This window comes from Pteropus vampyrus, unplaced genomic scaffold, assembly GCF_000151845.1.
Source record: "Pteropus vampyrus isolate Shadow unplaced genomic scaffold, Pvam_2.0 Scaffold198, whole genome shotgun sequence".
Taxonomy (NCBI): Eukaryota; Metazoa; Chordata; class Mammalia; order Chiroptera; family Pteropodidae; genus Pteropus; species Pteropus vampyrus.
In genome coordinates, this window is record NW_011888979.1 from 238,812 (window position 1) to 254,422 (window position 15,611).

General features: G+C 35.1%; 1 protein-coding gene across 1 annotated transcript in view; it reads left to right on the forward strand.

Annotated features, from left to right (window-relative positions):
* The window catches only part of LRCH1 (leucine rich repeats and calponin homology domain containing 1), a 109,863-nt gene that overhangs the window by 80,254 nt on the left and 13,998 nt on the right, over positions 1 to 15,611 (forward strand). The window contains exons 20-22 of the mRNA XM_023537753.1: positions 4,315 to 4,424; positions 6,087 to 6,224; positions 7,904 to 7,981. Of these exons, the coding sequence (XP_023393521.1) occupies positions 4,315 to 4,424; positions 6,087 to 6,224; positions 7,904 to 7,981 (326 nt within the window). The remainder of the gene's footprint in view (positions 1 to 4,314; positions 4,425 to 6,086; positions 6,225 to 7,903; positions 7,982 to 15,611) is intronic.

The following is a 15,611-nucleotide window of genomic DNA, read 5'->3' on the forward strand; positions in this document are numbered from 1 at the left end:
TGCCTATGCCCCACACTCAAAGATGCTAATTTATTTGGTGTTGCATGGAGTCTATGCACTGATTATTGTTTTTTCGATCTTGTGATTTCCAAGTAGGTGAAAAAACACTGGGTTAAGTAAATTGCCCAAAACCATAGAGAGTACATTTGAGCATTTCAAGGGTAGAGAATGAATCTAATTCATTTGGAAGCACCAGAAGGGAATAAATGTGCTAGTCAAATTTCTAATTCACATTAGCCTGGATCTAGAACTTATGATATTTGTTCAAAGCCACCATATTACTGCCCTTAATTTTACATATCCTAAACATCATACTCAGGCAGGGCTCTTGATTTTCAAGGAGAAATTGAGAGCTAAGTTTCAAAACCTCCTGTGTACACAGAGAAGAAATCTCATTGAATTAAATTTAGGTAATAAAGGTTAATAATAATTTCTATATGGAGAGTACATTTCATGTAATAATTAAATAAATAGCATTTCAGGCAATTTTTAGAGCAGTGAGCTTTCTTTGCTTCACTAAAAGATATTTTTACAACCATTAGAGAAATGGTTTCTTAACTATCCATTCATATCCTTAAATATCTATTGAATGTCTACTGTGTGCTAGGCATGATGCTCGTTACTATAGATACAATTCTGAAAAAGACAAGATCTCTGCTCTCGTGAAACTTATTTCAGAGTCAAATTTTAGGAGATTTTTCATGAAAAAAAAAAATTCAGATAACATTATCAAGGTAGGATAACCTCTGCAAAGATACTCTCAAAATAGACCGATCTCTAAACGAGGAGTTTTTGAAACACTTGTTTCATTTATTCATCTCATAAACTGCTTTATAGAGCAAGGGTAGAGGTACAAATTGGAAACAGACACAAACTCTTACAGTCATAATGGAGAGGAACAGATCTATAATTATAAGATAAAAAGTGATGAGTGCCATGAGAGACACAAGTAAAGAATTTTATACAATCATAGACGATAGACCATTCCCAGGTCAGGGATGATGAGGAGGAGGAGAGTGATGGAGGAGGTAGAGATAATGGGAAAATTGGTGGAATTTGACCTGTACCTGCAAGGATGATGTTGATATTCTGCATAAGCATATTCATCATTCCCTGCAGGGTCTTTGCTTAGAAATTTGTCTCTTCTGCTGAATAAATTATAAATATGAGCAAATAACCTTTTCATTCTTTGAATGTTATTTGACAGACAGTAAGTAATTAAGCAGTTAAGCAGGACTCATTTTTTTCCTGCATTTTAAATCACCTACTTCCTTGTCCCTTCCTACTCCTGAGACATATATACATATATAATATATACATTCTTGCCAACATGCACATGTGCATGCACACACACACACACACACACACACACACCCCCACTCACACACATGCTCACTCTGCTCTCTTGCTCCTTTTTTCTCTTCTTATTTATACTTAAACAGCCAGGGTGACATTTGATTTAAAAAGCAGGTACCAACAGTGTGGCTTCTTTTAATATTGTCTTGTAGCCTCAAGTTAAATTTTTATTCCCTGAATTAAGGGAATTTTTGAAATTTACTGATATGGAATTAAGGAAAACCAGAATAATTCTTCCATAGATCAGTTTCCTGAAGCTGTGACCCAGGCTGCTCACAAAGTTTATTATTTAATATAACATGAAAGAAAAAAAAAAAAACCTAAGTAATATAATCAGAGCTATCATAATGGTCACTTTCAAATTAACAAAACCAGCAAAATAAGCAAGCACTTATATGATCTATAGATTATTAGCCTAATGATTTTATTTTAAATTCTCATATAGTTCACAGTAATTAATCCATTTAGAAAACTAGTAACGTAGTCATCGCTCCCAATCATTTTATGTTCATTTGAAGTGTTCATTTCAAAACCCTAGTTCAAATGTTTTTTAACACTGTGATTAATTAACATCGTAGAGCAAATACCCAAGCATGCCTTTGTATTTTTTAAGATGCACAGGAATTTAAGATGAAAAGCGATGCCAAGAAATTACAACCCAGACACCATTGCATTATCTTATTATCTCATAAAGGGCTCTAACAAGACGTAGATATTTGAATTGCGTGCTGTTAAACAAAGCTCAGTTAACTTAACTTCCTGATAGTTTCATATTTGGAATGAAATCTGCCAATAAAAACATATTGAAAATATTAAACGTGCAGTATTAGATAAGATTACCCCCTCTCCCCGCCCCCGGGGGGGAAAAAAAAGGCAAAGGAAAATAAAAATTCCAAAGAAAACATTAGATTTCTTTAAACAATATTAGGGCGCCACTTGCTGGCTGGTGTTTGTATTACTCAGTTATGTCCACATTCCTTGACTTTTTTGGTAAACTTGGTAGATAGACTTCTTTTCTTTGGGGGAGTGGATTATGTCTAGATTTTACATTTTAATATATATTTCTTCTAGTTGCTTTGTTTAAAGGGGTAAATTACTTTATTGGGATCGATATGGTATATAGGCAAGTTTAATGCATTTTAATTCTTCTATGCTTTCTATTTTGTCAGACTTTTCCTCATTTCCTTTTGCTCTGTGAACTTCTGTTTCTTTGCTGGGTTACTCGGCCCTTCTTCCTCTGAAGGTCTTGCCTTTATTTTTGAAACAATTGGTCTCACTTCCTGTGGGATTTGGTTTTCGTGGACCTTGGTGACATCTCTTTGAAGACGTGTCTTTGACTTTTTTTGCCTGTGACTTCCCTGGGTGGCTTGAGGCAGAGGCCCAGGCTCCAGGCCGACTTCTCTTCAAGGTTCCAGAAGCTGTTACGGATATTAGATCACCTCCTTTCTTCATTAACTCTAAGTCAAGGGATTATTAAGATGTGTCAACTTTCTGTCTTCTACAGAGCATCAGAATGCTGTTTTAAATATCCTAGAACTGATTTAGAGAGAAAATACCGAGACATGAGAAGTATAATGCAAGTCATTTATTAAGGTGGTTTGGTTCAAAAATACAAATTGAGATTAAAATGGCATAGTTGTGTGAGCACGGAATAATTGATTATATGGAGTAGACTCAAGTTTTTTTAATTTGAAGTATATTTTTAAACTATATTTAACCTAAAAAAAAACTAAGTTGAAATAGCTCTTAAAGTGGCCCATAGGAAATGTTTGTCAAAATAGAATAAAAGTTGCATGACCTTCTTATTATACATCGTTTAAATTGTAGTGGATAAAATTGCTTGGATTGCATCATGCCAGTGCAAACCTCTACATTGTATTGATTTTTAAAATTGGAGTTCTCTGCCCAAAATTTCCTGGCAGTACCCTCATCTTCTCCCCAAACAACCATATAGTCTGACAAGAACTAAATATGACTCTTACCAGGTCTTTACCCTCTCTTGTGTGCATGAAAAGGTGACAGTCTTAGGATAATTATCTCAAGGAAGAAAAAAAATTCAAGTTCAAATCTGCCCTGGACTTTATATCATAATAAAAATGGATAAAAACCCTTGCTATAATCACTCAGCTATATGTAGAGTATTTTGTACCCTCTTTATTAATCTTTAAAAGCTATAATCCTTCCAAGATTAGAGCATATGTTTTCTCTGAAACCAGAGGCTTAACTCCTTTCAGAGGGAGCACCACTGTTGGTTTCTATTCTTGGAGGTTGTAATTTTAAGGACCTGAAGGATGATCTCTTAAACTGCCCCTCATCTTGCCAACTTTCTAAAGGAGTCTGTGGTCATTTCTAAAGAGCTAACTTTTGGGATAAACTGTCAGAGACATGATAGAAGGCAGAACTTTTCCACTCCACACTCAGATATGTAATCTTGTGTATCATCACTTAGTTCTTAACCCAAGCTTATGAAAAATTTTAGCCAACAAAGCATTAACCTGTGCTTATTTTAAACATGTAAATCAATTCTAGAGATTTCTTATTTGAAACAGATTCTCTGAATTGAAAGGACTGTGAAACCTAGAGTATAAATGAAACTTAGAATGAAAGCATTGGAAAAATGAGAGAGGAGGGACATCTTTCAAGAGAAGTGGCCTGGAAAGGTTCCAAGTGTGACCCAGTCTCTTCCCTGGATTCAGTTATCACCAAAAAAAAAAAAAAAAAAAAAAATACAGCTTTTGCTAGTCTAGTCTACACAACCCAGTATAATTATAAAATAATAATCTCTTGTGAATATTTGAATCGCACTTTCCATGTGAAGTCATGCTTTTATCATTGTTTCTGTGAGTGATAAATTATTTAGGATAAATAAATAAAATATTTGTTTAATTTAAATATGAATAGTCTTATGGCAGCCTCTACTAGGTACTCCATAAAGGCTTTTTTCCCTTTCTATTATAGTATTTCTAAGACCTCAGAGAAATTTGGAATCTATAGACCCGCAGTTTACAATTCGGAGGAAAATGGAACAGTTGAGAGAAGAAAAAGAACTGGTGGAGCAACTCCGTGAGGTACCCAAGAAATATGATCTAATCGAATAATAATTTTCAGAATTGAAGCCACATTCTATACAGTTGACTCTTGAACAGCCTTGGGGGGTTAGGAATTCTGTCATCTGCCTCTTACACAGTTGAAAATTTGAGTATAATTTTTGACTCCCCCAAAACTGCTAATAGCGCACTGACCAGAAGTGTTGCTGAGAACATAAACAGGCGATTAATACATATTTTGTATGTTATATGTATTATATACTGTATTCTTACAACAAAGTAAGCTACAGGAAAGAAAATTTTATTAAGAAAACGATAAGAAAATACATTTACATCACCGTATGTATTTATTGAAAAAAAATCCTCACATAAGTGGACCCACTTATACAGTTTAAACCTATGATGGTCAGGAGTCAACTGTAGTTTTAAAAAGTAGACTTTGAAACATTGCAAACAGACCTAGTTTCAAATCTAGCTAGGTCACCTATTGATTATTTGATATTGGGCAAGTCACTTAACATCCCTGAGTGTCAGTTTTTTCTGTTCTTTCTTTTTTCTTTTTTTTTTTTCAGTTTCTTCATGTATTAAAAAAAATAGTTACAATCTGCTGTAGAGGGGTTTTGTGAGAAATATAGGACATAATGTAAGTAGACTACTTAACACATATGTATAAAGCTAGCATTATTTCAACTCAGATATACTTTAAAATAAAGCACTGTTATTTGTTTACTTAATAATAATCCATTAATTTAAAGGTGTTTATAGTTATCCTCACTTTGTATCCAAAACTGGATAGAACTTTTTAGTCAAGCATTTGATAGACAGCCTATCTGAGTTCCTACCAAGAACGACATCTTGTGCTAGGTGCCGTTGAAGAGTTCAAGCTTGGTGATGGCAGAGATCATGGCTAATGTTTGACCGCCTTTTTTTTTTTTTTTTTTACCTCAGAAAACATAGGGAGAAGAAAAGATCAATTTGTCTTCTCTTACAAATCTGCCTCTAGCTGCATTAGGATGGGCAGTAAATTTTGTCCTATAATTCAGTATGGAACTCTCCAGTATTTTTTACAAATAAGATCCAAACTGCTATAATGTTGTCAGAGCTGTGTGCTAAATTCTCATTTAATAATTTTCCCCAAATTACAAAAGAAAAACTCTGACTCCTCAACTTCCAATTTGAATATATAATTATTATTTTATAAGGTTTAAGAGGACACTGAATCATGTATCTCTACACATTTGTACATTTTATTAATTTTTCAAGAATATGCTATATTCTTTTAGAAATCCTTTGGTTGTCACCTTTTTTAAAATAGTTTTTAATTGAAAATATTATGGGAAGTAATCCTGATTGGATAAAAAGAGAATATAGAGAAATGGAGAAGAAAAATAAATCATCTTTTATCCCACCACTCTAAGATAACCACTGTTAATATTTTGGCTTCTACTAGCATCTTTTCTACACTTAAGTTTTTGAATTGTGAGCATCTCATATACATGCTGCTAAATAACAGGGATACATTCTGAGAAATGTGTGATTAGGCAATTTCGTCGTTGTGTGAACAACACAGAATGCACTTACACAAAGCTACATGGTATAGCCCACTGCACACCTAGGCTACGTAGTATACCACCATCATGTATGTGGTCATTCATTTACCATAATGTTCTGATTCCTCCACAGAGCATTGAGATGAGACTCAAGGTCAGCCTGCATGAGGACCTGGGGGCTGCGCTCATGGATGGCGTTGTCCTCTGCCATCTGGTCAATCATATCCGCCCACGATCTGTTGCAAGCATCCATGTCCCCTCACCAGCAGTTGTAAGTAACATTGCATAAAGAGAAACTAAGTTTTATATAAAACAAACTCTTTTGGGACAGTTTTGCTGGTTAAAGATGCCAATGGGATCACCAGGACCCTGCTTCAAATCCTCTCTGTTGGGCTCCAAACCATTAGAAGAGCAGAAAACGAATAGATCTGAAGAAAGCAACATTTTCACTGTAAAAAAGGGAGACTATTTAAAATAAATATGTAAATTACAGAAAAGGAATTTATTTCGAATATAAAGCAAATCACGTTTAAGAAATTACTGGTTGAGGTGCTAACTTTAAGACTTTACAGACATAAAGATTCATTTCTCACAAAGGGTTATTTAATAGTAAGAAGTCTTTGACAAAACTTTTTTTTTTTTTGGTTGGTAGCTTCTCTTTTAAATGGAATCTCTTTATTAATCATTAGGGATTTTAGGATAGTCTGAAAAGATGTAGATTCTATGTAAAAGATCATTAGTAAACTATCAAACCAGAGGTTGGTCAGCCAGTTTTTAATTCAACAATTCCTTGATCATTCACTTTGCTCAAGGGTACATTGGAAGTACTGGGGGAACAGTTGGAAAGGTGAAGATAAATCCTTGTCTCCTCTGTAGGGGAGATAAAGCCAGCATAGCATGTAGGATCCTCTTCCTCTATATCTCAGAGTGTGTTACCACCCGGAAGTGAGGTACAGAGTCAGCTTTATGGTCAGTCAGATGAGGGTGCGGGAATCAGGGATAAGCTTGTCTTTGAAGCCTACTTAGGGATCAGACAAGTAGAAAGAAAGAATTCCTTTTCACACTATTTAATGTTCCTTAAGCAAAGCAGGAAGAGTAGGTGCTAAGGATGTAGGGTTTGTATTCAAATTCCAGATCTACTCTTGCTTCTACACCTAGACTGTTGGAGTCATTCATGCTTCTTGCCTTCCTTTTTAAAAGAACTAATAGTGAAATATTAAAATTTAACAGTAAAGCTTTTAAAACTTACATATAAGAATTAAAATGTGTGAATCAGATGTGCCTGGTATCTATTCCATACCTTGGAAGTCACCTAGCCAGGATCAACTCTGTTGCATTAAGTCCTTAACATCTATCTTGTTTAGTGCTGTTTACCTTGATGTTACTTCTTTCTAATTAAATCCATTGCTTTAACGGAAAGGAGTTTAGTTGGACTGGTGAATTTAACCCTTCATATAGAAATATATTTGCTGATGGGAAAAGGTGATGCTTATGGTATATTTTTAGATGAACTAAGTAAGTTATACAAGAGTTATGATCCCTAAAAACTGTGTGTGTGTGTATGTATGTATCTGTGTGTATAGGTATACACATACAGACACATACATACATATGCAGAAAATTTTGCATATACACATACATGTATATATGTATAGATACATATATGCAGAAATTCAGCATATAGACATGTCTGTGTATATATATATATATGTATGCCTTTGTATACACAAATGTACACACATGATATCTGGAAAAACATAATTTAAAATATTAATAGTTCTTATCTCTGGGTCAACATTTCTGGATAATTTTTTATTGTCTCTATTTGCTTATATATTTTTTCTCCAGTAAACATGTATTACTTCTGTCATTTAGAAAACTTAAAATTTAACCTGTCATTAAAATGATTTCTTTTAGTAATGTATTATTTCTGCATATTTTCATTTATAGCCCAAGCTTAGCATGGCCAAATGCAGAAGAAATGTGGAAAATTTTTTGGAAGCATGCCGAAAATTAGGAGTACCAGAGGTAACATCAAATTTGCCCAAATAACCGTGTTTTAGTAAAGATTTTATTTAATATATGTGTTTGAACCCATGAATAGATTTACAACTTTGTATATACCTTTTAATCTCAGTCTTTCTTGAGGAATGATATCGAATATGTTATGTAAAATTTTAGTTTAAATTGCTCTATTGCAATGAAATAAAAATGGCTTAAAGCGGTATGGCCAATTCTGAAGAAAAAGGGGAATATAATTTCTTTAAGGTTTTGAAATAAATGTGTAATTCCAAACTCGAAAAAAAATTTAGTCAGCTTGATTCCTTCTTCCCAGAGCAGAAGTTGCTGAGGCTTCATTGAGCTTTCTCTCCGGTTCATAGGGCAGAATTTTGGAGCTTATAGTTTTCCTTATCCAAAGCTCTTAAGCAAAACAGATCTGTAGTTGACAACTAATTTATTAATTTTCATTCTCTGTAGTTGCACTTTGGGTATGTAGATCAAAATAATCAGCACTGAAAATATTAATTACTGTTATTATTATTAATCATTAATCATTAATAATAATAATGTTTGTATGTTGCTTTATAGTTTGTTAACTGTTTGCATTTATATTTTCTCCTTTAGTCTGCTTTAGACCCATTTGGCAAGTCTCTATGTCCAGCCCACCTCTAGTTTGCTACTTTTCTTTCTCGCAAGCTAAGCCTCAGCCTCAGCCAATTTGGCGTTTTTAAAGACTTTGCTATTAGTAACATAAAATGGTTTCTTAGACAAGAGCCAGTCTACTCAGAATTTGGGGGTAAGTTGAGAAGTTTATCATCATTGCGATAAACAGAAAGGGACAGAAATTCTATTTCTTATCATTTCTTCGATCTTTTATATGTTCCAGGGATAAAGCAACTACACACTCTATCATGAGACACTTTTTGAGTACGTGAAGGAATTACATTTCCATGTAATTCTAGTCAGTGACAGGAGTTAGATATTGGAATTGAAAAAGGCTTCCCTCCCCCACCTACCCACTTCCTTCCTTCCTCTCTTTTCTCCCTATTTTTCAGTTTGATGAAATTCAAAGATGAGGGCTTAATGGTGAATTTCTAATCTTATTTGAGGAAACAGAGAATTGTTAAAGTATCTTTAAGTCAGAGCCGTAGTATCAATAAAAGTAGCTTACAAATTCATTTTTTAAGAGTGTAATCTTTATATATGGACTGAATGTCTTTGTGATCAATTCAGATGTCTTTCAACAATGTTAATCTGTGTGTCTATATAGTATGTGTACATTTCGCTATTTCATATACATTGGTGACTTCAAATATTTGTGAAAATTACACATACCTTTTTTAATAATTTGATTCTGTAATGGGCTAATAATAAAATTTCCCATGTGTGAATCAAAACTTTCATACCTGGTCAGATGGCAAATTATTCATGTCTGTCCTAGAAAGCACTAATGAGTCATGACCTAATCCCCTGTGATATTTTTAAACTCATCCAAGTTTTTTGCCTTATGATAATACAAAATGAAATGGAAATGCTCTTTACCAATTACTGTGAATAAATATTGATAATTATGATTTTCTTTTAAGGTGGACAAAAAGAAATTAAGTTATCATAAAAAATGCAGAGAAAATTTTATTATAATTTCTGAATTATGCCCCTAGCACTAATTAATAAGCAACTCATAATTCCTGAGAATATTGAATTATAAGGAGTAAATGAGCTTTTTTTGCCAATATCCCACTTAACTATGCTTACTAAGAAATATATCACTTAGGCTATTTTTGAAGTTGTTTTTAAGATTTGAGGTGATTTTCAGTTTTGCATTGTGTATATATGCATGCAAGTGTGTGTGTGTGTGTGCGTGTGTGTGTGTGTGTAAATATATATTCATCATGATGAACAATCCAGTTACATTTTACTGGGGACTAGAGTTACATTAAGTTCATTGCTACTTAAAAAAGTCTGCTGGTTAGTTTTAGTTAGCAGTTGAACTTCTTGAATGAGATATGTTAAAAGAAAGATGGAATATTGTAGTCGAAACCAGAAATTGCCAACTGGAAGGCAATTGGCGAATCTTCCTGTATACTCAAAGGAGCATGCTTTCATCTCTAACAGAATGGATGAGGAATAAGTCATTGGAAATGAGGAAGTATTTTCATCTAGGAACAGGATACTAATTTGAGGAGAAGTGGAATGACTCCCTCCCACTTAGATTGTTACATTTATTTTACTTCTTAAAGAGGGTTGATGTTTTGAGTGTATATGTGGCACACTACAATTGATGATATGCACTAAAAATATAGTTATATCACAAGTCTAGTTGCAGAAATTCTCCATTTGCAATTATACATTTAAAATGACTGGTATCTAAAAACAGGCCCTGTAATGTTACATTTTCTTATTTGCATCAGAGTTAATATTTGGGTAACAAAATAGTCATTGATTTCCCAGTAACAAACAGCTAATTCCTCCTAATTTGCAAGTTTTTCCTGTTTTCTTCTCCATCTATAACTTATCTACATACACACACCCATAAGTCACAGAAATCTTGAATTCTGTCATTTTTAAGCTAAATATCTAATTGATAATAATACATCATCCTGTAGAGACTGAAAAGTCACAGCTGTGCTCTCAGCCTAAATTTGTTGCCTTTTATAATAGAATCACATTTTGAAACTACAACCCAAAGTCAGGGTTGTCAGCTTATATAATTGTTCATATGGATGGAATGTGGTTGCTGAGCAGATTTAGTTAAATTATTACATATAAATTAATTCAATGGGATGGAAGCAATTTTAAAATTGTTCCAGGTGTTGTATTTTCTTTAGAAGTCCTCATGGAGACATTCCCAGGTGTCTGCCTTGGGGTTGATCAAGGTTCATGAAGCATTTTATTGTGGGCTTTAGTAGGGCGGTCCCAGTGTGGCTTACCTATAAACGTCGTGTCTCCAGATAGGCTGCATTCAGAGTTGCACAGTGTAAGCAGCTCAGTTGTTTGCAGGTTAGAGTATGTAGACAGGTAAGGCAACTCTAGACCTGTCTGTTAATTGCGACATTTAGATAAGGCCGGATCTATACCCTCAAATATTAATTAAGGGGCGGGAATCTTAGACAGAATTGGAACAGTGGACACCACTGATAGAAAGGAGATGATGTCACAGAAAGAAGTTGGTGATGGGATTCTGAGGAAATTCTGTTAGAATGACAGCAGGCATATTTGCCATTAACTGTGAGGGATTCTGGGATGAGGAAGAGGTTTATTGAGGACAATGCCAAGGAAATATTGAAATGGACCAGAAATGGTACTCATCGGCAAGGTTCTTTTTTGGTATGGGGACAGTGTTTATTCGGATACTTATTTCGGCATAGGTCACTTCCTCTACTGCTGCCCATTTCTTGGATTTTTGTGTTTGTTTTTCTGTTTGGAGCCACTTGCCCAACTAAAGGGACACAAATTGAATAAACCTGGCCTGGGAGGAGTGTCTGTGAGCAGAGTGAGGGAGTGCACAACGGTATGGGTGAATCAGACCCACCTGTGCTGTTACTTAGTTATGTGCCCTAGGGCGAACGCCTTAAAATTAGGAGCAGTTAACCATTTACTGAGAACATCTTATACATGCATCATCTCAAATGCTCACTGTTGAGAATTTGAGGTAAATATTTCATCACCACACGGTGAAGAAACTGAGGTTCAGAAGAGTTAAAGAATTTCCTAAGCTTGTACTCAAAGCTGGTAAGCAGCAGAGCTGGTGCTTGAACCCAGATCTGCCAGCGTGAAGAGCCCCCCTCTTCTAGTCACACAGAAGCTCTCTGTGACTGAGTTCCCTGCTCTGCGAAGTACGGGTATTAGACTTAAGCAGTGGATTTAAACAGCATACTTCAGAGCCCTTGATCCTTTGGAATGGCCTACAGATCACTCCCACTCACTTGCTTCAGCCAGAGCACTTTCTCTTTTGCCTATGGTATACATTGGATTTTCAGCTAAGGTTTCTTTTTGGGAGGGAGAAAGGGTTTTATTGAACATAGTTTGAAAATCACAGGACCCGTAAGGTTTCTTTGAGCTCTGATATTCCATGAAAGCTGTTATGTCCTGCAGCTCCACAGTTGCTTTCCTCCCTCATCAGTTGCTGAGCTGTAGGAGTCACACATCATGGCACCCTGGAAAATCTGGGGATTGGATGATGTTGCTGGCACTGCTATCCCATTGCCCCTTTTAGTGTTGATGCCAGTGGTCAGATTTTGCAATCGTCAGTGGCCTCTGGTCAAGCTTCAATTTGATCTTGATAACAGGCCTACCTTTGGTGGGCTTCTAAATGTTTCAGGATGTATTCTTTGTTTCACGAGAAATCTCACTCCAATTAAGCATTGGGGTCATGGGGCTCTTTGTGGACATACTGAGCCTTCTTTTGCCTTTTCCAAGTCAGCTTGGCTATTCCTGGCCTCTGACCTTGATGCAGAAGTTTTATGGTTGGCTGTTGGGGGTTTCCAAATTGATCCAAATTTAGGGCTATTTTTAAATTGTCTCAGGTGGAAAGAAATCTCTGTTTTATGAAGCATCAAATTAGAAAGTAGATATTTATTTGGTTCACTAGATAAATTTTTCTACTTGATTTTCAATAAGTAGCTTTAGCTTCAGACATCTATAAGGAGCAAGTCCTTAATTTAACAAGTTTGCACTCTTTATTTCATTTCATTTTTTAAATATTTTTTCAATTACAGTTGACATGCAATATTATATTAGTTTCAGAAGTACAACATAGTGATTAGACATTTGTATAACTTACAAAGTGATCACCCCAACAAATCTAGTACCCATTTATTTGACACCATACATGGTTATTACAATATTAATGACTATATTCTTTATGCTGTGCTTTACATCCCCAGGACTATTTTGTAATACCAATTTGTGTTTTTTAATCCCTTCCCCTTTTTCACCCATCCCCCAGCCCCCCTCCCATCTGGCAAACATCAAAATATTCTCTATCTATGACTTCGTTTCTGTTTTATTTGTTTATTTTGTTCTTATAGACTCTGCAAGTAGATGAAATCATATGGCATTTGTCTAGGTTCATCGCTGTTGTTGAAGGTGGCAATATTTCAATCATTTTTTTATGACTGAGTGATATTTCATTGTATATATGTACCACCTCTTCTTTATCCATTCATCCATTGATGGACACCCATTTTACCTCCATATCTTGATTATTGTAAATAATACTGTAATGAACATATTGATTCACATATCCCTTCAAAGTAGTGTTTTGTGTTTCTTTGGAAATACCCAGAAGTGGGATTACTGAGTCCTTCTTTGACTCTTCTTATAGCTTTGTTTTAAAGTCTGTTTCATCTGATATAAGTATTGCTACCCCAGTTTTGTGTGTGTGTCTTTCAATTTGAAGTGAGTCTCTTGTAGGCAGCATATGTAAGAGTCTTGTTTTCTTATCTGTTCAGCTACCCTATGTCTTTTGATTGGAGCATTTAATCCATTTACATTTAAAGTAATTGTTTATAGATATGTAGTTATTGCCATTTTATTATTCATATGTTTTTATCTTTTTTCTTCTTCTTAAAGAAGTCCTTAACATTTCTCGTAATACAGGTTTGATGTTGATGAACTCCTTTAGTGTTTTCTTGCCTGAGAAGCTCTTTATTTGTCCTTTGATTCTAAACAATAGCTTTGCTGGGTAGCGTCATCATGGTCGTCAGTCTTTGCTTTCTATCACTTTGAATATTTCCTGCCAATCCCTTCTGGCCTGCAAAGTTTCTGCTGAGAAATCAGCTGATAGTCTTATGGGAATTCCCTAGTAAGTAACTGCTTTTCTATTGCTGCTTTTAAGAGTCTCTCTTTGTCTTTAGCCTTTGTCATTTTAATTATGATGTGTCTTGGTGTGGGCCTCTTTGGGTTTATCTTGTTTAGGACTCTATGTCCTTCCTAGGTTTGTATGTCTATTTACTACACGAGGTTATTTCTTCAAATGGGCTTTCAATTCTTCGCTCTCTTTCTTCTCCTTCTGGTACCCTATGATGCAAACGTTGGTACACTTGATGTTGTCCCAGAGGCTCCTTAAACTATCTTCATTTTTTTTTTCTTTTCTGATTGGCTGTTTTCTGCTACCTTATCTTCTAAATTGCTGATTTGATCTTCTGTTTCATCTACTCTACTGTTGATTCCCTCTAATGTATTCTTTAATTCGTTTATTATATTATTCATTTTAGTTATTGTATTCCCATTTCTAAATGGTTCTTTTTTATGTTTTCTAGCACCGTTTTTATGATTCTTAACATTTTGTTGAAGTTCTCACTGATATCATTGAGCATCCTTATAACCAGTGTTTTGAAACTTTGCAACTGGTAGATTGCTTGTCTGTCTCCATTTTGTTTACTTCTTTTTCTGGGGCTTTGTTCTATTTTTTCATTTGGGACATGTTTCTTTGTCTTCCCATTTTGGCTACCTCACTGTGTTTGTTTCTGTGTATTATGTAGAGCTGTTGTCTCCTGGTCTTAGTAGAGTAGCCTTATGTAGTAGGTGTCTTGTGAGGCCCAATAGCACAGTCTCCCTGGTCATCTGAACCAGATACTTCAGGTGTGTACCTTGTGTGCATTGTGTAGTTAAGCCTTGGTTGCCGTTTGAATGTCAATGGGAGGAACTGACCGTCAGGCCGATTGGTTTTGAGGACTGGCCGTGACTGCAGTGGATTTGCTGTTGTGCAGCAGTTCTCAAAGATTTTTTTTTCTGTAGTTTAATTGTAATTTTGATGTGGTCATGGAAAAGGCCAGTGCACAGTTTATTCCTTCTTCTCCATCTTGACTGGAAGCCTCCATTTCTTCAGACTTGCCCTCTTTAGATGAGGAGGGAACTTAGACTAGAAATGCACTTTGTTTTCTAACCGCCCAGCCCTTCATATTCATTTTGTTTCCAGAGGGAAAATAGAGAAGAGGATTAAGGGCAGAAACTCTATTGACAGTGGTAGACACCTTGGCAATCCAGGCCCCATCTGCCTGGGCAGCACAGGGGCCAGGGATCCTTGCAGTAGTATAGAAGGTGGAAGATTTTATTTCTGTGCCACAAGGACAGGTCACTTGGTATCCCTCAGCTTCTGCATCAGCCAAATAGAGTACATTCAGATGCTAACAATGATCACATTGATATAGTGGAAATATGGCTAAGTCTAGCTTTCAGTAGCTTTCATATTTGCATTTTGTCTTTTATAATAAGATGTTATATTTGAAAGTAATACTAACAACTTTCCTACTTTACATCTGTTGTGAGGGTTTAGGAAAAAATACATATGTAACTGATCTGAAGTTTTTTTTATTGGAAGACATTCTATAAATTGAAGCCATTGTACGTTTTCGTTTTTTGAGAATAGGAGAAATGAGCCTTATGCCTCTTTTTCTTCCCCAAATCAATAGCTTTAGTATCAATTTAAATCATAACTAATGAGTACTTTTGGAGGGAGGCTGAGATTCTTCTTACAAGATTTATTTTAATTTTCCATTTATATTGGTTAATTCTGAGGTCGAATAATCAGGGGTGCAGACTGACGTGTTTATTATTTTGTTAACATCAGTTTTTAAATTCGTAATTAAAAAGAACCAGTTTCTAGCTTGTAAAGTCAGTCACATTTCTTATAAGTAGTATACGCTTACCATTC